Source organism: Oncorhynchus mykiss, chromosome 27 (assembly GCF_057628025.1).
Source record: "Oncorhynchus mykiss isolate SJ-2025 chromosome 27, ASM5762802v1, whole genome shotgun sequence".
In the NCBI taxonomy this organism is placed as follows: domain Eukaryota; kingdom Metazoa; phylum Chordata; class Actinopteri; order Salmoniformes; family Salmonidae; genus Oncorhynchus; species Oncorhynchus mykiss.
Window position 1 is genome coordinate 15536706 of NC_143048.1, and position 25343 is coordinate 15562048.

The 25343-nt window shown below is 48.0% G+C and overlaps 2 protein-coding genes across 56 annotated transcripts in view; one reads left to right on the plus strand and one right to left on the minus strand.

Annotated features, from left to right (window-relative positions):
* Positions 1-2917, plus strand: part of LOC110507158 (uncharacterized) — an 85283-nt gene extending 82366 nt beyond the window's left edge. For 4 of the 6 annotated variants that reach the window (XM_090224551.1, XM_090224553.1, XM_036965133.2 and 1 more), the window contains 4 exons: positions 26-154; positions 629-757; positions 1027-1155; positions 1638-2917. In XM_090224551.1, coding sequence (XP_090080677.1) covers positions 26-154; positions 629-757; positions 1027-1155; positions 1638-1717 — 467 coding nt within the window. In that variant the 3' untranslated portion in view covers positions 1718-2917. Of the gene's footprint in view, positions 1-25; positions 155-628; positions 758-1026; positions 1156-1419 lie in introns of all 6 variants that reach the window. The other 2 variants (XM_090224552.1, XM_036965134.2) reach the window with 1 other exon arrangement.
* A 6064-nt stretch (positions 2918-8981) lies between these two features.
* Positions 8982-25343, minus strand: part of LOC110507082 (histone-lysine N-methyltransferase MECOM) — a 193047-nt gene continuing 176685 nt past the window's right edge. For 14 of the 50 annotated variants that reach the window (XM_036965543.2, XM_090224558.1, XM_036965540.2 and 11 more), the window contains 10 exons: positions 23848-25270; positions 23599-23686; positions 22661-22687; positions 18822-18988; positions 18030-18107; positions 15824-15993; positions 14207-14351; positions 11860-12102; positions 11423-11597; positions 8982-11194 (listed from right to left, as the gene is read on the minus strand). In XM_036965543.2, the coding sequence (XP_036821438.2) occupies positions 11060-11194; positions 11423-11597; positions 11860-12102; positions 14207-14351; positions 15824-15993; positions 18030-18107; positions 18822-18988; positions 22661-22687; positions 23599-23686; positions 23848-25270 (2651 nt within the window). In that variant the 3' untranslated portion in view covers positions 8982-11059. Of the gene's footprint in view, positions 11195-11422; positions 11598-11859; positions 12103-14206; positions 14352-15823; positions 15994-18029; positions 18108-18821; positions 18989-22660; positions 22688-23598; positions 23690-23847; positions 25271-25343 lie in introns of all 50 variants that reach the window. The other 36 variants (XM_036965541.2, XM_036965537.2, XM_090224560.1 and 33 more) reach the window with 3 other exon arrangements.

Sequence of the window (25343 nt, forward strand, 5' to 3'; positions counted from 1 at the left end):
TCCTGCGTTGTCATCCTGTCCCCAGTGTGTCCCTCAGGCTTCTTCGGACAGAACTGTGCCCGTCCGTGTGTTTGCCGAACGGGACAGACATGTGATCATGTGACGGGCCGGTGTGTGTGTCTGCCTGGCTACCATGGTTCCCAGTGTCAGAGACGTGAGTACTGGATGACAGAGGAGAAGATCACACAATCTGATTCACACTCTGTTCTCATATAGAGACAGGAAGGTCAGCACTTCAGTTCTCTTTAATAACAGAAAAGCCATACGTGTGTGCATATTACAAACATACTGTATTGTGTGTGTATGCATGTATGAATATGAACATATGTTGGCAGAGGTGGTTATTTGATGAGAGGCAGGTGTTTCCTGGCTGCCACTGCAGAGACGGGCTGTTTAATGCATTCCTGTTACATCTCTGTGGCCTCCTGCCTGCTCTGGGCTCCTCAATGTGAGGGCCTTCATGCCCACTTCAGCCCCAACAGGAGAGCACTGAGCACTGCAGAGCAGCTGCAAGACAGCCAGATAGTTTACCTCCTGTAATGAAGTAATAGAGACAGACCTGTGTGTGTGTGTGTATGTGTGTACACGTGTGTATGTGTGTGTATCTCACTGTGTGTGTCTGTCCCAGGGTGCGAGGTTGGCAGGTTTGGGGAGGGCTGTCAGCAGTCATGTGACTGCGTCGGGGGAGCCCCCTGTCATCCAGCCACGGGACAGTGTCTCTGCCCCCCGGGGAAGACTGGACAGAGATGTGAAAAAGGTACGACCTCCTCTACCCTGCAACGGCGCTCTGTTTCTTACAGTACTGGATCTTAGATATGCCTTTTGTGTATATATTATATGCCTTTACCCAATAGAAAAATAACTTGTCATTTACTGTATTTAAATCGGCCATTTTATTTTTTGTGTGCTGTCTCCATCTTTTTCTCTTTCTGTCGGTCTTACTTTATGTCTTTCTTCTGTCACTCTTTCCTCTCTTTTCTGTCATTCTTTTTCTCCCTCTCTCCATCTCTCCTGTCTGTCCATCAGACTGTGGAGGAGATCGTTTTGGTCCTGGCTGCTCCCTGCAGTGTCAGTGTTCCCATCAGGCCCAGTGTGACGCTCGTAACGGCCGCTGCCTGTGTCCTGTTACCTGGCTGGGCCCCACATGCACAGAAGGTACTGTATACACAAACAAACGCACATGCATGCAAACAAACACACACACATACACACACGTGTGCATACACATACACACACACACACACAAATGCAAACACAGACACACACACATCGCCCTGATGAGTGAGTGATACCTATTGCCCATCACAGCAGACACCCAGGACCAGAGCTGTAAAGCTGAACCAGGTTTTCATGAAATAGTGCATCGGTAAGTGTGTCAAGCTCAGGCCTTCAGCTCTGTGTCTCCGTCTCCCTCAATAGACACTCCGGCCTCTGACAGTTATTTTAATCCACACCCAGCGGGGTGTCTGGCTTGAAGCTGTCTTCGTTTCCTCCACAAGCCCAGCTCACGGGAGACCATCCAGATCGACCAGCAAACAACCCAACACACCAGCAACTCCCCGAACGGCGAAGAACATTTGCTTTTGATTTCTAGAAGGTGCCAAATGTCTTTTTGTCTGCCTCTTCTCTCTTTTCAGGACGACTAGAGACTGCAGAGGTCCCAGCATTGGGCTTCTCTCCCTCCCTGAAGGGGCCGTCTGGTCTCTCCCACTCATAGCGCCGCTGGAGGCCCCACATCCCAAACTAGACGTCCCAAATACCCCCGCCAGATGTCTCAAACACTGAACAAGGTGCCCTAAATATGCAATCAGGGGTCCTGGGGCGTCATGGGATGGCTGTGTACAGTTGGACAGATGGACAAAGGTATACAGCCAGAAGGTGATTCAGGTCTGGACCAGACACACAAGATATTGTATTCTTATGTCTACACCTGTATTCTGCACATTTGGTTGAGAAATGTGCATTGGCTTTTTGTGAGCCTGCAGAAAGGTGCAGAATGCCGGTATAGTTAGAGAGAGAGCAGGCTACACAAGGACCTGGAACATTGATGTGCTGCTGGGCGGTAGACATTGGAACGCGCCCTACCTGATTGTCTCAGGACTGGACCTCTGCCCCAAGTCAACTGGTCTAGCCTGTCATTAACCACAGGCCAAATGCTTCCTGGACATTCATAACGTCTCTGTCCTCACCCCAATGCAGCTTTGTGCAGCCTAGTACACAGGGGCGGGCAACTACGGTGCTGGAGGGGCACAGTGTGTGCGGACCATCACTATCACACATGATTCACAAAGACCATGATTCGGTGATTAGTGGAATCAGGTGTGTTAGAGCTGGGCTGGAACAAAAGCCGGCACCCTCCTCTTGCTTACCCATGGCCTACCCTCAGAGTCATTGGTCAGACTGACATGGGAGCAACAGCCATCACTCCCGAAGTGTCCACTGGTACTGTCTCTCCGTTGAATGGCACTCTGTAATTTTCTCATATCGTATACAGTGAGACTATTTTGTGTTGTATTTTACTGGTTTCTTTTGACAGCGCGTGCCTGATTGCTTGTCATAAAGTGTTAATATATTTTATTTTGAAATTGCTTTTGGTTGTATGTTTGATAAGATCACTTACTGTACTATCAGATCAAGGAAATCCACGTATCAATTCATTACTGCTGTTACTGTCTGTTATTGTAAGTGTGTCAGTTAAATGCCACTATGACCTATAGAAGTCTGTTTTAGCCAAGTAATCAGTATATTTTCATGTAGAAGGGTTTTGAAAATATTACAAAGCATTTGAACTGTACCTCAGGATACTGCAATTCATACCACTCATAACATGTACTGTACTATGTGCCTGATGGCAGGCTTTATGTAAATGGTGCTATTTTGATACATGATTTTTTCCTTTAAATTCTCTTTTTGCTAATGTGGTACATCTGTCTGTTATTTCTGTCCCTAATATCGCATCACCACATTTAGGAGAGAGGCCATTTTATCTGGGAGCAGTGTAGCATGGTATTGGGTCCTCTGCCTGGGAGCTTAGAGAAAGGCAAGGCAGTGGGGTGTGGAGTGGGTAGGAGATGGGGGGAGGAGAGGGGGTCCCGAGATGGCCTGTCACAGAGCAGTGATGGAGGATTGGAGGCCAGGGAGCACAGGCCCGCTGCTGATCAGCCAGGGAGGTCAAGCGGCGAGCAACAAGCCAGACCGTTACCTGTTACAACACCTGTCAGAAGGTGGTGATGGGGGGGTGGCACTTGAGCATAGCAGAGGTCGTGGTGGAGGGGAGAGGAGGAAGGCGGGCTGGGACGTCCGCCCCCGAGGCATTTCTCAAGTGCAGTGGAGCGTCTCCAGCGTCCGCCGCCGGGCAGGTGTCTGGACCGTGCGTGGACCAGGCAGCCCACATCGGCCGCCTCCGTCCCCGGGTGAGTGATGTGCGAGCTGGGCCGCAAGCGCAAAACCAAGCTCCTGGCTGATGGATGGGGGGCTGCTCGGCTTGGACCCGTGTTGTGACAAGCAACAGATGTTCTCCAATAATGTTTATCAGACGGGCCTTCATCTTCAGATGACACACACCTGTTTCCAGTCAAACAGCCCCACAGAGGCCATCCATCCTCCCAGACCTGGGTGGCCACAGAGGGCTCTATTCCCCAGCCCTTATCCACCTCTTCATCTTTAATACCCAACCCTTTCCATCACACAGCTCTCTCCCCATCTCTAATCCACCTCTCAACCCCCAGTATAACCCTGCATCGCCAGCCCTAATCCCATATCATATCCATCCTCCTCAACCCTAATCCCATATTTTACCCACCTCTTCCTTTCCATCACTAAAGGGCTCCCTGCACATCATTGATCTACCTCCCACCCCCACCTCTACAAGTCTCCATCCCTTCCCCACCTATCATCCCCCAACCCACCATACTGCTACCCCTTCACTACAGACCTTCTGTGATCTCTCTGGGCTAGACAGGGGCTGGGCTGTTGTGCTAAACTGTGCCAGGCCTGAACACAACACAGCACTGTGGTCATGGTGGGAGAAGGGTTTTCATGGCCGAGTGAGGGTGATCAGAGCAGGAGGGGGTTAGGAGGAGGGTTAGGCAGGAAACCGGCGATGAAATAGCCCGTTGCAAGGTAAGATCGCATCTGGGTACTTTTTCGCTGTAATTAAGCATACACTCCACTCTCTCGGCAAAGAGCGATTTATATCACTTCGCTGTCGTCAAGATTACTAGCCTACTTCTCTCTCCCTCTGTGCTCAGTCAGATCACACGAGGGCAAGTTGTTTGAACTGGAACGGACAAAACAAGCGGCTCCGATAAATCACCAGCGGAAATCATTTTAACGTGTCGTCCTGCGCCATTTGTTTGGTTGTTGCGTAGGAAAATAAATGTGAAATGTCAAGCCTGCTAAAAGATGGGTATCTAGGAACTCTCCACACTCTGACTGTTAACACCAAGCAAGGGATGCAAAGGCTTCCTTTTGTTTATTTATCTGTTCTAGTCTGACAATGAGTGTAGTTTACTTTAATTATTATCACTATCAACCCACAATATCTACTCCAACAACTGAATGTTCTGACTTGAATCAAGAAGGCCGTGTGATGATAATAAATCCGCATAAGTGTGAAATTCTAGGGCACAATTCCGACGTAGAAAATTACGCCTTCCTTACGCAGGCCTTTGGACTTTTCTGTAGTTGTTATTAAGACTTACCTTATGCAGTTGCATAACAGGCTTTGCAGGCGTAGTTCACTTGCACACTGAATAAATGTAATTCAACTGCTGAAAACCCTCCCACTTGCTGGTCAGCGTATTTTCTCGTGGAGTTTTCATTCAATAGGGTTTTCAGTGCATTTATGTTAAATTAAGCCATCCCTTTAAATATGGTGTACCTTTTAATTCAATGTTTTTTTTGGACAGACTAGAATACATGGAGAGAACCGGTTCAGAGTATACGGATCAATGATAGAATGCCATCTATGCATCTTTGTCTTTGTCTTTGTTTCAGCACCAACTGGTAGATTTAAAAATACTCATCTCATAGATTATTTAGACATTTTTAGGGTTAGTAAAGTATGTATGAATAATACAAAAACAGGTTTGGAGAGCCTTTACTCACAAAATATGTTGATGAATAAAAAATACAGTGGTTTGATTCATGATGAAATGTGTCATATTCAAGTTAACATCCATGAAATATTGCAAGGTGGAAAAAAGTTGACAAAAGTCCTATTAATCTACCCCAAATATCACTGTTCATGGAACTGTGTGACAAAGGTCCAGTCGTCATGAACCATCGCCAGGCTCCAGGTTTAACCTGCTACTTGTGGTCTGAGTTCCATAATGATTCATAGAGGCTACATGTCCCAACATTAGCCTAATATGATCCAGTAATGTTAGTGACCCTCAGGAACAACTACACAGACGTGACAGAGGAAAGAAAGGTCAACGGAATGGAATGATGCAGAATGTAGACTACAAATGGAAGAAAACTAACACCTAAGTGACAGTTATAAATGTATGTGGGTATTACTGACGGTGGCTCCCGATAGTGACTAATATTTAACATGGTACAAATTGTCAAATAAAACCTGGGCATAGGTTATAATTAAAGCGGTCTGAATCGCTAGTTCATCTCTACAGAAGCCTATAGTTTGGGTGTTCAAATGTCATCCGCGCAAATTATTAAGAGCACAATCAAAAATTCTGAATAACGGCACATCTATTTATAGCCTGCTTCACTGTGGAAAAGTGGTCGCAATACATGTCATGTTGATACATCTTACATCTCCACCCTGAAGGAGTGTGCATAGCATGCTGTTCTCATGCTTAAGTTCAAGGTCAGAATAAGGAAGAAAAGTGCGTAAAAAGGGAATAACATTCCATTAACGTGTTTTTTAACTCGGGTCGGAATCGGGGCTCAAGTGAATGGATCTGAAACCGAGTTTGGTGCACTTGTTCTATGTCCACCACTGGATGGCGCTGAGCATGGTGCAAAAAACAAGACTTTGTACTAATAAACTTGACTCTCCCTACCTGACCAAGAGACCACTGTGTGAGTGTGATAGGGATGTGTAAAGGGGATGTCTGAATACATTTTTTTCTGAATAATAGTCTCTGTCCCAAATGACACTCTAATTCCTATATAGTGCACTACTTTTGACAAGGGCTCTGGTGCCATTTGGGACGCACACAGACTGGTTGTCTTGGTTTTTGTGTCCGATTTTCAATAACTCCAAGAGGATGTCAACAACAAACTCAAAGTGGTTATTCTAACACGCCTGCCCTGATTAAGACTTGTCATATTAAAATCATGTGCATGGCGGTTCCCTTGGCCTGTTCCCCTAGCCTGTTTCCATGGCCTGTTCTGCTAGCTGATTCCCCTAGCTGGCCCCCACTGGGCCCCCATCAATAACACTAATGACCCATAGCCCCTTGGGAGAAAAACAAGTAGCGTAATGAAACCACCAGGAGTCTTAAGGAGATCAGCAGCTCTCTGGGTAGGCTCTCTGGGTAGGCTGTCCTGTCTGTAGGCTGACCAGGCTGGGTGGCTGGCTTACCCCTTCACTACACAAGTACCCAGGGATGTAGGGAAACACTGGGGGTGTTACCACTATTAAACTATTGAGAAACCAGACAAAAACTCAGTGTGATGATTTGTTGGAGTTCCCCCTTTTTGGCTGTCGCTTGATACCAACTGAAAGCCAGCAATCATGTTCCTTTCCATACCCCCACGCCCCTCACCCTCCACCCCCCTTGTACTGTACACCCCCATGCCTTCCTCTTCAACAATGTTTCCCCCGGCATCTGAGTCAGCTGGAGTGCCAAATTAATCAGTATGAGAGCCAGCTGCGACAGCCCCTCGCCTCTCTCTCTCTCTGGGGCCTGATGTATGTTCCAGTGAACGGGTGGCAGTGTGCCACACAAGGGCCCACTGGACGGGTGGCAGTGGCAGCAGAGAGAGGAGTGAGGGTGGTGAGGCCATAATGAGGCCCGATGGATTCTGAGCCTCTGCCAGCTTCCCCATTAGCTGATTGGCTCCCAGCCCTACTGAGGAGTGGACCGCTACAGCCCACTACTACGCCCACAGACACACATACACTTGACACACACACCCCACGGAGTCACCACAAACCCTGCCTCTCTGACACACACTGCAATTAAATAAACCAGATCACATGAACTAATCCACACTGCTTTTCTGTGTTCCCCCAGCTTGGGTAAATACACACATGCACACACAGACACACACAGACGTGCGCACACACACACACACACACAGTGTCCCTTCGAGCCTGCCAGCCCCACTCACACACAGAGGTCTTTATGTGGAGCTGTGGGATAATGGTGGTAATAACGGGTCTCAGTGTGTGGATTAAGTGTGAGCCGAGGCATGGGTGACACTGGCATGTGCTAATCCACAATGATCAAATTAGCAATGCTGAGGAGCCCAACAGGGTACACTGCCAAACCAGGACCCATGCCCCCTTCACCCCCTGCCCACACACTCTCAGTCACATTCATACACACACTACCCTACTTTCAATTAATAATTTGGAGTTATTTCAATAGGAAATGGCCCCTCTGGTCTATGGGTTCGACTTTGGTGATATAATTGCCTGGCTAGTGCTCTTTACAATGACAAGTATCTTAGTTTAGCGTTTGAGCATGGGATTGAAAATACTTAAAGAGACTCTCCTTACGAGTTGCATACTTTTTAGCCAGTAGTTTTGAAAGTAGTGCTCAAGAGACAAAACGGGTCCCCAAAAATGTTGTACTACGACATATCTGTGCAACACGTCGTGCTCTCATCTGTCTCTCTCTCTTTCCCTCTCACTCTCTCTGCTCTGTGTGCATCTTGCTGGCTGTGACTCAAATGGCAAGGAGCTCAAGACAGTAATTCTACTTCTAGATTATGAATGTATGAACTACACATTGACAGATCCAGTCGCTTCCGGAGCACGTCTTTAAGTTGTTATTATTATAATCTCCAGCAGAGGGCGTAGTACAGGGTGTGTCGTTACCCTGTGGTGAGGCAGGTCAGTAATGGTCCATACAGCTTAAAGCCTCCTATACTCTAGGCTATTATCACCTCCACTCCATTATGACCCTGCACCGTTCGCACAGGCTGACCTCATCAATGCTGGACGACCCACACTGACCTCATCAACGCTGCCTGACCCGCCGTGACCTAATCAAAGCTGGACGCCCCGCGGAGGAGGACTGACGGAACGGCGGGGCTGATCGACGAGGCCCGCTTAAAAAATCATCCCATCCATTAGGCTTGGTGAGAGCCACTGTAAATGTGTTGGAGAGTCAGGGCTTGGGATAGCCACTGTCAGCCCCCCCAACAAAAACCTCCTCACCCCCCACACACCCCACTCATGGACTGGACAATGGACGTGAGTGGGGCTTCTCAGCCACAATGTCCGCCCACAAATGCGAGCCGTGACAGAGGGGGTGTGGGAAGGATGAGGAGGGGCAAGGGGGGTTCTGACAGGGACGCCTGCAGGATGGGAAGTCTTATTGAGCGTTTGAGCGATGAGCCAGGTCATCACATCTCCCCACCTCATCCATCATGGCCCACAACATGGCCCCAAATAAAGAGGACACATTCCTGCCTCCGCTTCCACTACACTACGCTTCTCCCTCAGCCTCTCTTTCTCTCTCTTTCTTACTCTCCCTCTGTGTCTGGCTCAATCTCTCTTTCTTTCTCTCCCTCTATGTCTGGCTCAATCTCAGTTTCTTTCTCTCCCTCTGTGTCTGGCTCAGTCTCTCTTTCCCTCTGTCTATGTCGCTCTCTGTGCCATGGCCTGGGAAGAAAGGGGGGACCAGAGTTATCTCACACTCGGAGGCCCTGGGAGAGCCAGGAGAAAGGGCCAGGTGTCTCTCTGACTCCCAGCTCTTATTTTAACACACGGTCTGGACAAGAGGGAGGGAGGGGGGCAAGGAGAGAGAGTCAGAGAGAGGAAGAGAAAGCGAGAGCACCCATTTAATCCACATTGTAGTCCTTTATTTCTTAGTTGATCCTCCCACAGTATTGAATTCAATTGCATTACAGTTACATTGTAGAAAGCATTAAAACAAAGTACCTCAACTTGCTGATTACTTTTTTTAAATGGATTATAAACAAAAACAACAACGACTTAAAACAAACAATCTGGTCCCTCAAAATGGGAGGATAAATGAATATAATCTGTAATTTATTATAGGTTTGGCACAAGGGATTAACATGGACTGAACGTCACACAAGCTTGCAGACCACCGTAGAAAACTGCCAGATACAGATCTATGAAGACCAATCATGCGATTATGAAGAAATTATACCTGGCATCTTTTTATTTGTTCATGTCTTTATAATGTTTGTTTTTTTCCATTTACATTTGAATCAATAAATTGTCGTACAAAAAAACCCGAAGTAATATCTATTCATCATCAACCAGTTTCATTAGAAGAATAAAGAGTGAATGGTATGTTTAATACTATCCGGCACTCAAACGTCATCTACAAACCCCATTGAGTTCTGGAGTAGGCCCCAGCGAGGAATCTCCCCTTCGCTATGGGTAAGAGCAGTGCTATTCAGTAAACAAACTACAGTTTGCCAAGAAATAAATACAATTCTCAACATACAACAGCAATAACATCAACAACAACAATAAAAATGTAGAAAAAAACAACACAAGAAAACATGATTGTCTAAAAAATGAAAGACACACAAGGAAGGGGGTAGCTAACAACTAGCATTTAGGCTAATTAGTGGTATCGTTGGCCGACTACGATGAGTTTGGGGTTTCGGGAAGGAGGAGAGATGCCCTTATTACTGTTTAACAATTATAATTCAGCACTTGCTACTTTTTCAGAGTAAAAAAAAAAAAGATTGTGGTTTCTTTTTTACTTCCACTAAAATGACAAACTATTTAGATCCTTTCACAGAGAGTGCAGCAGGGTGGGACCGAGTGCAGCTTCAGAGCCGCAGTTTGCAGACACTCGTGTACAGTTCTGTGATTGTGCAGACACACGCAGCTATGCAAACTCTTTCTTGGGTTGTGAAACCAGTCCGATTTTTCTCCGTTTTCAATTTTTCTTTTGTTCTTCGTTCATCAACAATCTTGTCGTAATGCGTTTGTAGCACCATCGTTCTTGGAGAGGTGTGGTTCATTTGGACCCGAGTCTTTACTCAGCCCCACCCTTCCAAGTATCCTAGCATTTATATAAGTACATGTTGATGGGAAAACGCCTGTTTATATCAAGGGGTTAAAGGGAATCATTCTCATAACGTATTTCACTGATACTCCAATTCAGCTGAGAAGGTCTGAAGCTGTGGTGCTGGGAAGGCTAGGAGTGGGCAGGTATGCTAGGAGTGGCCAGGTATGCTAGGAGTGGCCAGGTATGCTAGGAGTGGCCAGGTATACTAGGAGTGGCCATGTGAGGTTAGGTAGCTGGCATGGTAGGTCTAGGTAGGATTATGAGGTTCTAGGTGGAGCTATGGATGCTTAGGTGTGGCCTGGTAAGATTAGGTAGGGCTAGGTAGGGTCTGTACTCTGTACACATATCCAACCGTGGTTGGACCGCGGTCCCGAATGGGTTCTCTAAATACAACCGACTTCACACTGAGGAAGACTGTTCTCAGCTGAGTGGACACATGAAATGCTCTAGCGATGTAACATCTAACAAAACCATCTCCATCATCCCTCCTACCAGCTGCCGCTGCTGTGCAAAACATAAAAACTCAACAGAATAAATACAGCTATTATTACTTACCATTGTTATTTTCATCACCATAGTCAATAATCACTATCATCATCATTGTCGTTGATATTAAACATACTGACTCAATTTAAGGTCACAGAAGGGATGTTTGTTGGATCTCTTGGAGGGCTGGGCTGGGCGGTTCTCTGTGGACGGTGACCCTGCACGTGTGTAAGGCATTCTGCTCAGCAGTCAGATGGGCCGTGGTTCTGCTCAGCAGTCTGTGACGGGCCAAGGGCCAGGGGCCCCGCTGACGGACCCCAAGGCCTCTCAGTGCGATAGGTCGGGGTCGGGGGGGTTAGGGGTCAGGGATCGCGGCATCATACATGGCTGAGGGACTGGATGGCACTGGACTCAGCAGCGGCCCGCGCCAGGCTGTGCCACATGGTGGCTGGTGTGTGGTTGGCTGGGTGGAGTGCGTCCTTGTCAGCCAGAGACAGCATCATGGCGTACGCCTGGGGAGAGGGAGAGTGACAGGTTAACTCCAATACACACCTAAAGTGTAGATACACACTCACACAAATACACCGCACATGCATGAGCACACACACACGGTTGCACATATACACCCCCCCTTAAAGTAGTGATTTGATTGCATACATTTTTATACTTTTTCATACATTATCATGTTACATGTCACACAAACAGGCACGCACACACACACACACCAAACACACACTTACCTGGGACTTGGATTTCCTGTACAGGGGCTGTTTGACAGCCTCAGGCAGGCTGGGGGAGCCAAAGGAGGTGCTGTCCCCATCGCTGAACTCACTGTCCTCCATCTTATGCATGTCAGAGAAGTGACGGATGTGATCCAGCGCAGAGTAGCTACTCTGATCCTCTTCCTCCTCATACCTGGAGAGGAGGGAGACAACCAAATCCCTGTCAACATTCAATTCAACTCAATTCAATTTCTCAACTAAACTTAAATAAATTAAATTGAACTAACTCAACTCAACTCAATTCGGTTCAATGATCCCTTCAGGGGGTTTAAAGAATGGCAATATACTGTCACAGTGTCTCAGATTGGTACATATGCGTATGTGTCCATATATTTTGGTCTACATAGTTGCGTGAGTAGATATTTATGGTGGAGGCTAATCCCCACAACTCTTACCTCCTTGGGGAAGTCTTGCAGTTGAGCTCCAAATCGCTAGGGCCGTCAAGTTCTATTTCGTTGTGTAGGATGTCACCATCTAGGTTGCCGGGGTGAGCTTCGTCCCTAGGTTTCCCGTCAGCGTTGTTGCTCTGCTCCCCTTCCTCCTCCTCGGCGCCAACCTCCTCCCCCTCCTCCTCCAGGTCACGTGACCCATGGCTGGCCACCAGGGGCTTCTCCTCCTCGAAAGGACCACCGTTCAATCTAGGAGCGGAGACCAGGAAATACATGAGTAAAACCTAGCACATCACTAGCACAGTACTGCAAAAACTTTACATAAGCAATATACACGCTCACGCTTAGCCATGTTGTACTTGCTGAAGCCAATTATACTCTTCTATCATTGCCATGCACCATACACTTATGGATACAAGGCTAACACACTCATTCTTACATAAAACTTTACAATGAAATGTGGTCTTGTGGTCTTGTATATTTTGGCCAGTCAGTCCCTGTAAGAGTCCCTCCTTCCTGAGTGAACAATGGGAGTAGAGAGAGGCTAGAGAGCGAGTGGGTAGAGCAGCGTAGGGCGGAGCGGAGCGAGCCATGGCAGCTGAGCTGGGGCAGAGAGAGGCAGAGTGGGAATCCCGTTTGTCATCGCGTCTCGGGGGCCCCTCTGGGCACGGGCTCTATGAACGTCTCGCTGATCGCTGCAGCACTTAACAGCACCGCTCGGTCTCTCCCGTTGTTTATTTTCCTACTATCTCAGATTCATCTAATAGGCAAAATATTTAGCTGACAGGCCCATTTGTTGGGAGAGTTATGAGGGCCTTGCCAAGCAGCCCATTTCCCTGGTCCCCACGGGGAGAAAAGGCCCAGCTATCAAAACCTGACTGGGGTTTAATCTGTCCACTGTCTCTACAGCCTCAGGAAACCACCATTTGGTAAATCATCTGGAACCACATTAAGACTGATTCACTAATTACACTCTGGGATGTCTCTCGTCAGCTCCCAACTATGTATGTTTCTAGAAGAGGCTAGCACACAAAGTCTGGCTGCGGACCCTCGTTATACACCCGCCAAAATTGCCTCGTAGATTAGAGGACCGTGATAGAGTCCAGTAAATGATCTATTTGAAGGAGAAGAAAAACTGAGTTTGCAATGAGTCGAGAAGAAAAGGAGTGGGAGAATAATTGCATATTTTAGCACAATGGGGAGAATCTGCTATCTGCTATCCATCTCTAGCGTTTATCAGACTGGGGCGATTATAGCGGGAATTGGACAGAGTTGAAAAGCAACGCGCCCCCTGGGTGGGACTGGGAGAGGCCCAGGGCTGCCAAGGCGGTAGTTGCCATGTCTTGTCGACATCGCAACGCACTGCATAGCGAGACCAGCAGCGCCGGCCCAGACCAGAGCCTCCGTGATTAAGAAAACAGATCCGCTAATTACGCGTTCAAACGTGGTAATTTGCTGGGGATAAAGTATCTATCATAAGTAGTCAGGAGCGCCGCACTTTGAAAGGAAACACGGGCCGACCCCCTGACCCCACCTTCTCCGACTTTCTTCCTGTCGGCGGACATGTTGGTTCCAGATGTGGGAGCAAGTCGCTCACGGGCTGCAGGTCCCCCCCCCCCCCCCCCCACATCTCACTGACGCTCCAAAGCCTGCACCCACAACCCCTTTTTTACACAATCAAAAGAAAGTCAAAGATTTCTATCTCTACCTCCCTGATCAAACCCAAGGCACGTAAAAATAAGCCCGCCGACCTGTAGCCGACCGCTATCCTGAAGTTGATCATAGTTTTACAAGAAAATTCATTTGCATAATCATCAGACATAATTGTATGCAAGGCCGATACCGGTGCACATGCATGGCCCAAAGTCAACAGTTGTGAAAAGCTCCAGCACGTTTCCAAATGTGGTAATTATCCCAGATGTCGTCAGTGATGATTGCTTATTGCTTCGAACCTCCCTGGGCGACATGTTCATTAATACACACACACACACGTACGCACACAGAAATTAATAAAGGCTGAAGTGCATCAGAATGCCGTAGCAGGCCAGCACAGAGAGGCCGTGTCCACCCATGTTTGTCTATAATCGTCTCCCTGTTTAGCCTCAAGCACTGAATATGTACTGCAGAAAAGCAGGCCTCTCGTTTGTGTGCGTGTGTGTGCGCATGTGTGTGTGTGCATGTGTATGCGCATGTGTGTGTGTGCTACAGAGGATAAGATGAATGATGAATGCATGTACTGTTTGTAAAAGCATATTTTTTTTTTACACACACACACATATAGTACATGTACATTCACACACACATATAGTACATGTACATTCACACACACATCTAGACAAAACACATGACTTACCCTTCCTCAGAATGGTCAGGGGACGGCTGGTTCTGGCCTGTGTTGCCGATAAAGTTTCGTATTTCGTTGAAGTAGGAGTCCTCTTTGTCATCCAGGATGGCGCTGCTGCTGTCCAGCTCTGACCGAGGGGAGGACGCAGCCGTGCCTACAGAAAGACGACAATTCTAATCAGTCCATTTGAATATTAGTATTAAAAGAATACAATTAAGACCACAGTGACAGCCCCATTGGATTCTCCCTTTGGATGACAAGAAACTATTTGGAATCAGATAGTTGACGAGAAACCAATCCCCCACTGGCCTGCATGGGGCACCAGTGTTCCAGTATGTAGTGAATCTCCTGTTGCTGTTGGACCAAGGCCTGCCGGAATAGCACCCTTACACTGGCCTTATTACCCGGAAGTAAAGCTACTGCGGGGTTGAGGTCAATTGTTCCATTTCATTTCAGTTCAATTTAGAATTTGAATTTTTGTGTACTTCCGGAATTGATATGGCAGACCCTAACCCTGTACTCCAGTCTGTTTTTTCCTGGCAGTACTCATCCCCAATATAGTACCCGGTTGAGTATAATAAGCATATATTTAAGCAAACCAATATTATATTGACACTAGGAGCTCAGACAGCGATGGGACCAAACGTACAAGTCTCTAGGTTTCCAGAGAATGCAATGCCAATATTTGCTTTAATAAGTTAATGTATCTGATCAATTAGACTAGCTCCCCAACCAGAACTTTACGATGGGCGTCTGGCCAGGTGTCTTCTGCTCGCCTCCACATTTCTGATGCGATTCGGGGGGTTGCTGCGACGCAGAGCTACCTATCACACTCAACCAGCGATGATTTGTACCGCCGAAAAAAGCTGCCGAGTCGTCGAACATTCAGAGCACAACGGTATGGTGTTGTCGCAGAGACGGACGACAGATTAATTTCATCTCATTTCTTAGCTTCCCCAAATGCTTTCTTTAACCGTAAGTAAATTACATTAAACGGCTGGAGAATTTACGGAGGCAATTGAGGCTGAGTGAGTGAGTGCTCACACAGCACATAAATATATTTGAATCATCAGCAGTTTTGTTGGTCACCAGTTAATTTGAAGAAAGATAGATACACACACACTGTTGAATGCTCCCGCAGTTTTATTGCGCAACGCTTGGACCCCAAAGAGTTTGTCAGGTTTGAAACATCCCACAATAAAACTGCGGGAGCATTAAAACGTGTACCTGTCTTTCTTTCATGACATAATTATTGTGTATTTAGCTTTACAAACTGCACACCTCTGAGAACAAGCCATCTCGACCTGCGAGCTAAATCAAGGGTGAGCGAGGGTGAGGGAGAGAGACGTGGCACGAGCTCAGCCATCCACATAAAGAGCTGGGAACATTTTCACACTGTGAGACATTTTACTACCTGACGTCACAATCATAGCGACTGGGAACTATTTCACGCTGGGAAGATTTTTTACATGACATCCTGCACCTGCAAGTTACTGGATGTAAGTACACTGCTACTACACAGGTTCATTTCCTAGGTTTCTGTAAAGCACTTTGTAACCAACTACTTATGTAACAAGGGCTTTATAAATACATTTGATTGATTGACTGACTGAGAGGCTCTCTCACCTGAGAGGTTACCGTTCTCGTGTTTCTTGAGGTGACGGTCCAGGTTGGTCTGCTGGCCGAAGCAGCGGTCACACAGGTGACACTTGAAGGGCTTCTCCTTGTTGTGGATGTTGCGGATGTGGCGCTGCAGATTGGAGGAGATGCTGAACGAGCGGTCGCAGTACTTACACCTGAGGAGACAGATAGGTAGGGGTCACTCATAGAGGTCAAAGGTCAAAACAGATGGGACTCATGTGGAACAATACAAATACACTACACACATGCTAGAGTAGATACAGTAAAATAATACAAGTAAAGAAAGACATAGGCCTTAAAGGGATACTTCACGGTTTTGACAATGAAGCCCTTCGTCTACTTCCCAGTGTCAGATGAACTAGTAAGGGAAAGGGAAAAGGGGATACCTAGTAAGTTGTACAACTGAATGCATTCAACTGAAATGTATCTTCTGCGTTTAACCCAACCTCTCTGAATCAGAGAGGTCCGGGGGGGGGGGGCTGCCTTAATTGACATCCACGTCATCGGCACCCAGGGAACAGTGGGTTAACTGCCTTGCTCAGGGGCAGAATGACAGATTTTTACATTGTCAGCTCTGGGATTCGATCCAGCAACCTTTCGGTTACTGGCCCAACGCTCCTACCTGCCAGATATAATTTCTATGTCTCTGTGTGCAGAGAGAAGTTGCTAACTAGTGTTAGCGCAATGACTGGAAGTCTATGGTAACTGCTAGCATGCTAGTAGATAGCATAGACTTTCTAGTCATTGCACTAACACTAGCTAGTATTGGCTCGCGAAACTACCTCTAACCTCCTTCATACTGGATGCAGAGACATACAGATGTTTTCCATGAGTTCATCTGACTCTGAAGTATTCCTTTAACAATCTCCACTATTCGAATGATACACACACACACACACAAACACATACGTGTGTTCATGGACAGCCCCCGCCATCCCCCATTCTCTCTCTCTCTCAGACATGATGGAGGAGCTCATTCAAGGTGAAACCAGCTCTGTCTCTTATCTCCTGCCAGCACAATACAAATCACATTCTTCTCTCACAAAACAGGCATGCAACAAATCTGTTCGAGCCTAGCCCCCTCCACATCTGTTTGAGCGTAGCCCCCCCCCCCCCCCCCCCCCATGCAAAATTATACAAGATGATTACATCTTTTCTTCTAGCTGGAATTAGCTTGCTCAATTGGCCGTCCCTCAGGAGCGCCCTGTTATCTTCCGCAGAGATCTTTAATGACGTGCCAGAGGGTAGAGGCTCAATCTATCAGGCTGCTGCAGAGGCCTGATGGCCTCCCCTGTGGTCAACTGGCCTCCCCTGGATTGTGTACTCTGTGTGTGCGTGTGTGCGTGTGCGTGTGTGTGTGTGTGTGTGTGTGTGTGTGTGTGTGTGTGTGTGTGCTCCGAGTCGCCCCCTCCGACATCACAGTCATTATTCCAGCTGCTACCCCTGGACATCTGCCCGTGCTCCTCATCACCCCCATTTTTCACCAAACTTCCTTCTTTACCCCTCTCCCCTCCCCTCTCCCTGTCACACCCTCCCCCCATCTTCAAGTTCAAACCCCCCTCCTGTCAACCAGACGTCGGACACCATTTTTCATCAGGCAAATTATTTAGCAGAATGGTAATTGTTCCAGGCTTTTAATGGCGTAGGAAAACACACAAGAATGCTGCCCATAACTATGGACAGAAATTCTCTGGGAAAATATCCGTGTAGCAGCGGACTGGGTCTGATAAATGAACGATGGCTGTCTGGGAGGACTCGGTGTGTGCCTGATCATGTTCTCTGAGAAAGTGTGTGTATGTGTTTATGATTGTGTGCTTTTGTGTTCTTTTCATGGGTCTTTGTGTGTCTGTGTGAAAATGTGTGTAGTCTATCTGACAGACATTAACAGATGACTTATACTGTAATGAAAAAGCTGTCCTGTCTTTATTGAGTATTGTCTGCGCTCGTGGGGTGAGACGAACTGACGTTATAGGAGTGTTAGAGGGACATCATCCTTTCAGCACAGCATGATCACACTCCCTTTTCCCACATCCCTCATCCTACGGCTGACCCTTCTTTAGGGCTGGGTATGTTTAGCACATGATGTGTGTGTGTGTGTGTGTGTGTGTGTGTGTGTGTGTGTGTGTGTGTGTGTGTGTGTGTGTGTGTGTGTGCGCGCGCGCGTGTGTGTGTGTGTGTGTGTGTGACTTACCTGTACGGTTGCTCTCCTGTGTGTGTCCTTAGGTGGCGGGTCAGGTTGGCAGACCGTGGGAATAGTTTACCGCAGTATCTGATGGGCAGAGAACACCTCGTGTCACCATTCATCTTAGATTCAAATTACCAGCAGAAAATGTATTAAAATGTCTGCGACATCTCTTAGAAAATACAGCATGTTATGTGTTATGGTTATTTTGTGTTATATGTGTTATAGCTATTTTAATATTAATTTCACTCCCACACTCAGCACTTGAAGCTAATGGAATGTGTGTGAGTAAGCGTATGTGTATAACGTAGCAGTGGGTAGGTGCAGAGAGTGGGTGTTGTCCACACACACAGCAAAGAGTTAGATCAAAGCGCCGCCGGGGCCCCAAAGCCTCTCGTATTAATCTGCTAATCAGGGCCAACTCCCTGGGTAAACAGTGGGAGAGAGAGGGGGCCAAGCACGGCCCTCACTGAGTAACACAGCACACACAGTCACCTCAAAGGGTTGACACTGGCCAGCCATGGAAATGAACAAAATGTTTGTCTCAAGGACATGGAATGGAAATAGGCCATACACTCAAGGACATATGTCCTTTTCAGGTTTAAGGTCTATTCCAATTCAATTCAATTTAATCAAATTCAATTCAATTCATGAATTTAGAAGTATAGAAATAGGAATTGAGCACAACCATGGGACTTTCAATCAGAAAGTCACGAGGCCAAAACCAGAGATGACATATAGTGAAGACAAAACCAAAACAACCTCTGGTACTATTTGCGAGTAAACGGTTTCCATGGTTACCTGCAGGTGTAGCGCTCCTTGCCCTTCCGCAGTAGCGTCTCGGGGAGGGCAGTGGGCGGAGCTCGGAAGTCAAACATGGAGGGGACGGAGCGCATCAGGTCACCTGACTCCGGGTTAAGCGAACCAAACGTCTCAAGCTTCTCCGCCATGTTCTCAATGGCCGACATCTGAGGAGAGACATGTCACATGAATGGTCAGGAAAAAACTTTATGGAACCTTCATTTAACCAAGTAAGTCCGTAAGTAACACACCTTATTTCAATTGATCATCTGGCAGGTTTCAGCTTCAGGGGCAACTTCTGGAGTCTTTAGGGATGTGGGGCTGTATTATGGACTCCCTTGGTTGCACATCATTCCCTAACCTAATGTGTGGGCCTTAACCCAACAACAACAAAAATCCCATCAACAAAGGCATATCTAGAATCTCTAGGAACACTACTTACCAGTTTTAAGGTTAAATGTGTCCCTTGCTGTCAAATAAATGTCTGAATGCAACGTTTGTCCTAACCGCACCACATTCCTGCTGTACAGACAGTGGTAGATTACATGGTAGGAAGTGTTGAGTGAAGCAGCCCGCTGTCTAACTAGGCAGGATTGTGGTGCCGTTCGGACAAAAGTTGCGTTCAGACATTTATTTGATAGCGAGGTAAGTAGTGTTCCTAGAGATTATAGATATGCCTTTGTTGACGGGGGAAAAAATGTTGGGTGGAGCCGGACACATTAGGTTAGGGTTATTTTCCATCAATAATACAGTCCAATATCGCAAAAGATCCCCCTAAATAGCCCCTGAAGGTAGTGCCAGCAGTGCATATAAGCAGAACAGAGCAGAGGGGTTGATGTGACAACATGAGTATAGTCCTTCAGAGAGAAGCTCTGACTGGCATTGAGTTGAGAGACACCATAAACCAAGGCTGTATTCAAACTAGGTCATATTGAAAATAGAAACCAATACTGTACTTTACACATCAGATCAGAGTATTATTGACTGTCTTTTCCAGGGCTGGTATTAGGGTATTGTATATGGGAATATTATGCAGCTTCATTCCACCACTACTGGTCAGTGGAAGTCAGGTCAGGTGGTGTATGAATGTAATCAACTCTGTTTTACACACACACACACACACACACACACACACACACACACACACACACACACACACACACACACACACACACCCCTGCACGCATGCCCACACACACACACACACACATGCCCGCACGCATGCCTGCACACACATGCACACACGCACGCACGCACACACAAACAAACAAACAAACAGAAGGACTGTATACAATTTACTAATGAAGGCTAACATTTGCTTTCATCAAATATGCTTAAAATCCTTGGAGAAACATCTACTTGTCAGATGGTGTATGCGTGTGTGTATGTGTGTGTGTGTGTGTGTGTGTGTGTGTGTGTGTGTGTGTGTGTGTGTGTGTGTGTGTGTGTGTGTGTGTGTGTGTGTGTGTGTGTGTGTGTGTGTGTGTGTGTGTGTGTGTGTGTGTGTGTGTGTGTGAGAGAGAGAGAGAGAGTGATAGAGAGAATATGTGTTAGTAAGGTGTGTGTGTGAGAGGAAGAAAAAGAGTGTGTTAATGTGTGTTTGTGTGCTTGCTTACTCTATGTGTGTGTGTGCTTGCATGCTATACTTGTGTTTGTGTGTGTGTGCAGGGGCAGAGGAGTGATTCATGTCCACTGCTGGGCTGTAAACCATTCGGTGCACAATGCGGGCAGACAGCACATTTGTCAATATGAAAGATGTTGACATTACTGATCAAGGGCCAGACACGGGTAATAATGATATCGCTGTGCTGAGAGGGGCGGGATGGAGGGATGGGGGAGAAGAAGAGGAAGGAGGGAAGGGGGGGGGGACATCCCAGCAGGCCGCGGGGCCTGTCAGCCTATCTCGCGCAGGACAGCTTTTTTTTAAGGTGCCACAAATTTGCATTATTTTGCGTGTATTGAATTTTTTGTGTGTTCCTTATTCTTATTTCAATAAGGCAACAAATCAGTGGTGATTGGGTCCTCCGGCAGCGCCACGGGCCCTGTTCACCGACTGACATTCCATCTCAGCCCCCTGTCACTCTGAGACTTTACATAGAGTGAGGCAGAGAAAGAGAGAAAGCGAGAGAGAGAGAGAAAGCGAAAGAGAGTGAGAGATTGAGAGAGAGAGAGAGAGAGAGAGAGAGAGAGACAGAGAGAGAGAGAGGAAGAGAGAGAGAGCAAGATTGAGAGAGAGAGGGAGTGAGAGGGAGAATGAGAGAGAGAGAGAGAGAGAGAGGAAGAGAGAGAGAGCGAGATTGAGAGAGAGAGAGAGGGAGTGAGAGCGAGATTGAGAGAGAGAGGGAGTGAGAGGGAGAATGAGAGAGCAAGAGACAGACTGAGACAGAAAGAAAAAGAGCAGAAAGAGAACCTAGATGGAGAAACTGACCGATGATGAACGACCACAGACGTTACAGGCCAGGGCTGATTAAGAGTGAAGGCTGGGTGTAAAGTTCCGACTGTGGGAGTATGTGGGGTGTCAGGTCCATTTGATTATGAATATGCCAATGCTCCGTGCCGTGAATCAAAGGCCTCCTCGTGAGGACGGGAATGGGAGGGGGAGGCGAGGGTGAAATGCTTCCATATTTCTTGTGAATATGCAATATGTATTTCATTGGGGCTCTTTATGGGTATGGGGGCTAAAGCTCAGTTTGTTTCCCTCCTTGCTCAATGACAGGCCATAACTCGCCCGCGCATTAGGAGCCCTAAAGCTGTCCGCCGTATTGAGCCGGCGTGCAAGATAAGACACTTTAGTTTGAGAGCGAGAGGTTGAGGCTGAAACAGCTAGGCCCACCCTGGCTGTTCTTCTGTCTACTGAGGCAACCCTTCCTCTGGTACACACTGGTTCTCCGTCCTCTCTGGCTGTTCAGTTCACTTGTGTTCCTCCCTCTGTGAGAACTCTCTGTATTGTCTACTACCGGTGAGATAAGTCAGAAGCAGAACAAACAGCTTTGAGATGTTATAGATTTGTAAATATTTTCAGTCAGGTTCACTAGAACTCATTTGATATAATACGGAGGATGAGAGGTCTAATCGCGGGAACAAGGAGGATAAATGCTCACACATTTACTTAATTGTGATTCCCTCAAAATCCCCTTTAGATGCAACCTCCCCCCTTCCCTTCCTCCTTCTCCTCCTCCTCCTGCTCTGTCTGTGTGTCTGAACTTGCTTGTTGCTGTAGTGTCTCTGTGGGGCCAGCTGTTGATTAGTTATCTTCAGATGTCAGTGATGCTGAGAGCGCCTTAATTAGTGAGATGCATTCTCAATTGTTGATCTTATCTGGAAACAGATGTCGGAGGGAGGAACTCCCCCTCCCTCCCTGGGTCCCTAAGAGACTGTTACCCTCGCGCTGATACAGACCAGTCCCCCCTGTCTTACCCGCTCTGTGCCCATTCCAACAGCCCTGCATCACTCTCCAAATAAGCAAATATATATACAACCCTCAGTGCTGTTAGCAGTACAGGGTGGAACCCAGCTAGAAATCCCAGGCCTATCATGTGGACAAATGAGTGATTGTAAATTAATCTAAATGGGAATTTGCAGACATTTACAAGATTATTTTACTAAAATGAGTGAAAAAGCATATGTTGTTTTTAAAAACGGGTCTAAAATCCAGTGATAAGCAGTGATGGCTTGTAAATGGCTGATGCCTGGTCAGTAGTTGCTGGTGATTGGCCAGAGCCATGCGCAGTCTGAGTGACATGGAGGGTGTTATGATGAGGACCCATACACACATGGGGGGGTCTGGGGGTTTAGGGGAGGCAGAAGCACAGAGACATGTAGGTGTAGATGAAACTTACCCAGGATCTCTGAACTGGCATACGAAACTGAGGGGCAGGACAGAAGGAAAAGAGCAGTCAGAACCAGGAAGTAGACCACGGATCAACAGCTTTTTATTGGACGCATATGGGCATTGGGTGGGGGGGGTGATGATGTCACAAAGGGTCAGGTGACTTGGTAACAAAACCCGAAAATGTCCAACTGTAAAAATATATATTTTTTAAAGAGACCCTGTGGCCAGAGTGTTTCTGGGACTGATTTGTGTGTCCAGACATCATAAAGTCGTAAAGATGGCCTAACCCCTGTTACTGTTTCTACTGATAGGACACCTCATTAAGCCACGTGCCACGGCCATGTGGCGTTACAGAGCTAGAGACTGGTTCACAGTGTGGAAAGGGGGCATAAATCAGACGACTCAAACAGCCAGTAAAAACCAGGCCTGAAACGGCTAGTAAAAACCAGGCCTGAAACGGCCAGTTAAAAACACCAGGCCCTGAGAAAATGTTTTCCTACGGGCCAATTTTCACTGCTGGGAAGAGCGAAAGCATGAATGTCAACGCACGTCAATGCATACACACGCACTGAGTCATGCTACACACGATAGAGAAATCACAGGCAGCGCAGTCTGGGGGCAAAATTCGGGATCTTTAAAAGGGTATCATTTTTTATATTGTAGTCAAAGACACATATGTGAGAACTTGTCAGTTTGTGCCCTTTTCAGTCTTCCACATCTGGTTCAGATAGCTGTGAACAGGACAGACCAGACCCAAACATGCTTTAGCGTGGATCAGACTGAACACTGCCTCTGGTCCCCATCAGAACCAGAACCCCTCGGACCACCCCCAGACCAACCCCAGATCGCCTCACCCTGCCTGGGCCTCAGAAGCAAAGAGGGCCCCTGGTCTGGCTGTCCCTGTGAAGCAACAGTAACACTGAGATAGAACAGGACAGGACCTACCTGTGGATGGAAGAGGAAGCCGGGGGCAGGCCTCATGTACTTGTCTTTCAGAGCCTCAAACGGATCGTTCATCTTCCTCTTCTCAACCCTGCTAATATTACAACTCTATCAGTTCTTAGACACCGACACTCAAAAAGACATTCACATCCAACAATATAGGAAAAAGTACTTATAGGAAGGTAAAGACACATATTGCTATATATATTTATATTTATACTGGTGAGGTTCAGTTCTAGAGATTCACAGTACCTGTAGATGGGGTCCATGAACAAGGGGGTGGGCCTGGCGTGCTGCAGAGAGGTGTCGGCTTTAGGTAGCTCCATCCCTGCCTTGTCTTCTCCAAACACGTGGATCTTCTTTGATTCCTCCCCCCGGGGGGCGTGGCTACTGCTGCGGTTCCTAGTGCCGCCCATGCTCAGATCCAGCGGCTGGTCCTGATTGGTGGAACGTGAGGAGGCCTCCGGTTTGGATTTGGAGACTGGGACGAAGGGGGCGAGGACCTTCTCCTCCTGCTTGCGCTTGGTGGTAAGGTCAAAGGGCGACTCAGAGGTCCTGCTCTGGCGCTTCTTAGAGGGTTCGTCAGGTGGGGACTGGGGCTCCCCCTTTAGGCCTGGAGGTCTGAGCTCTCTCTCTGGGAAGGGGTAGACGGGCGGGGAGAAGTTTGGGAAGAAGGGCAGGGGGAACATGGAGGGGTAGGGCAGGGCGCCTACCTTCTTGTCCTGCAGGCCCGCCAGCCCCGTGGAGCCAAAGTACCTCTCAGCGATGGAGGCGATGGCCTTGATGGAGTCATTGACCGCCCCTGAGACAGCCGTGTGCTCGTCCAGCGAGGGAGGGAACAAGCCGGGGCTACCTTGGAACTCCTTAGTGTGGTTACTGATCAGGGTGGTGGGGCTCTGGGGGCCTCTGCCCGCCTTCCTTTTGGGCCCTTTCCCGTTCTCCCGGGGTGCCCTCTCCCGCTGGCCTTCGCTTTCCATGTCGCTCTCCAGCTCCGAGCCTGATGTGGTATCTAGGTCGCTCCCACTGGGAGTGCTTACGTCATCCAGATCGCTGCTCTCTGATTGGCTGCTCATCTTCCCGCCGCTGTGCCTCTGCTTGGAGGAGGAGCCATGGGACTGTCGCTGCTCTGTCCCCTGTGGCTGCTCGCTACCGGGCAATGCCTCCTTGCGGAGGGTCTTGAGCAGTTCTCTGGCCTCTTGGGCTCCGGGGCTAGGCGACAGGAGGGGGCTCTTGATGTGCTCCGTACCGGGACCTAGGGGCCGTCTGACTGGGGAGGTGGCCTGTATGAGAGGGGGTCGGTGGTACAGTCCAGAGGAGAATAGACCCGGGAAGCTGAAGGGGAAGCCAGGGGCGGTCGGAAATGTCAGGCCGCTGTGGTGCCGGTTCCCAAAGTAGTCCGCCAGGCTGGCGCTACTGTGCCCCATCCCTCCCATAGCGGCCTTGTCCATGGCACCAGGGACACCGGGGAGGGACATGCCTTGGGCATGGGCGAACAACCCCCCTGCCGTGAAATGGTTTTTGCCCTCACAGAAGCGCCGGTGCTTGTTGAGGGAGGAGGTGGTGCTGAACATCTGGCCACAGTCCTTACACTTGATCTGGGTGCGGCAGTCGGCGTGCATGCGCTTGTGGCGGCACAGGTTGGAGAACTGAGTGTAGGACTTGTGGCACACCTCGCCTGCAGGGAGAGGGAGACAGACACGGGGCACTCATAGGCATGTCCAACATCACAAACACACAGAGTACATCTC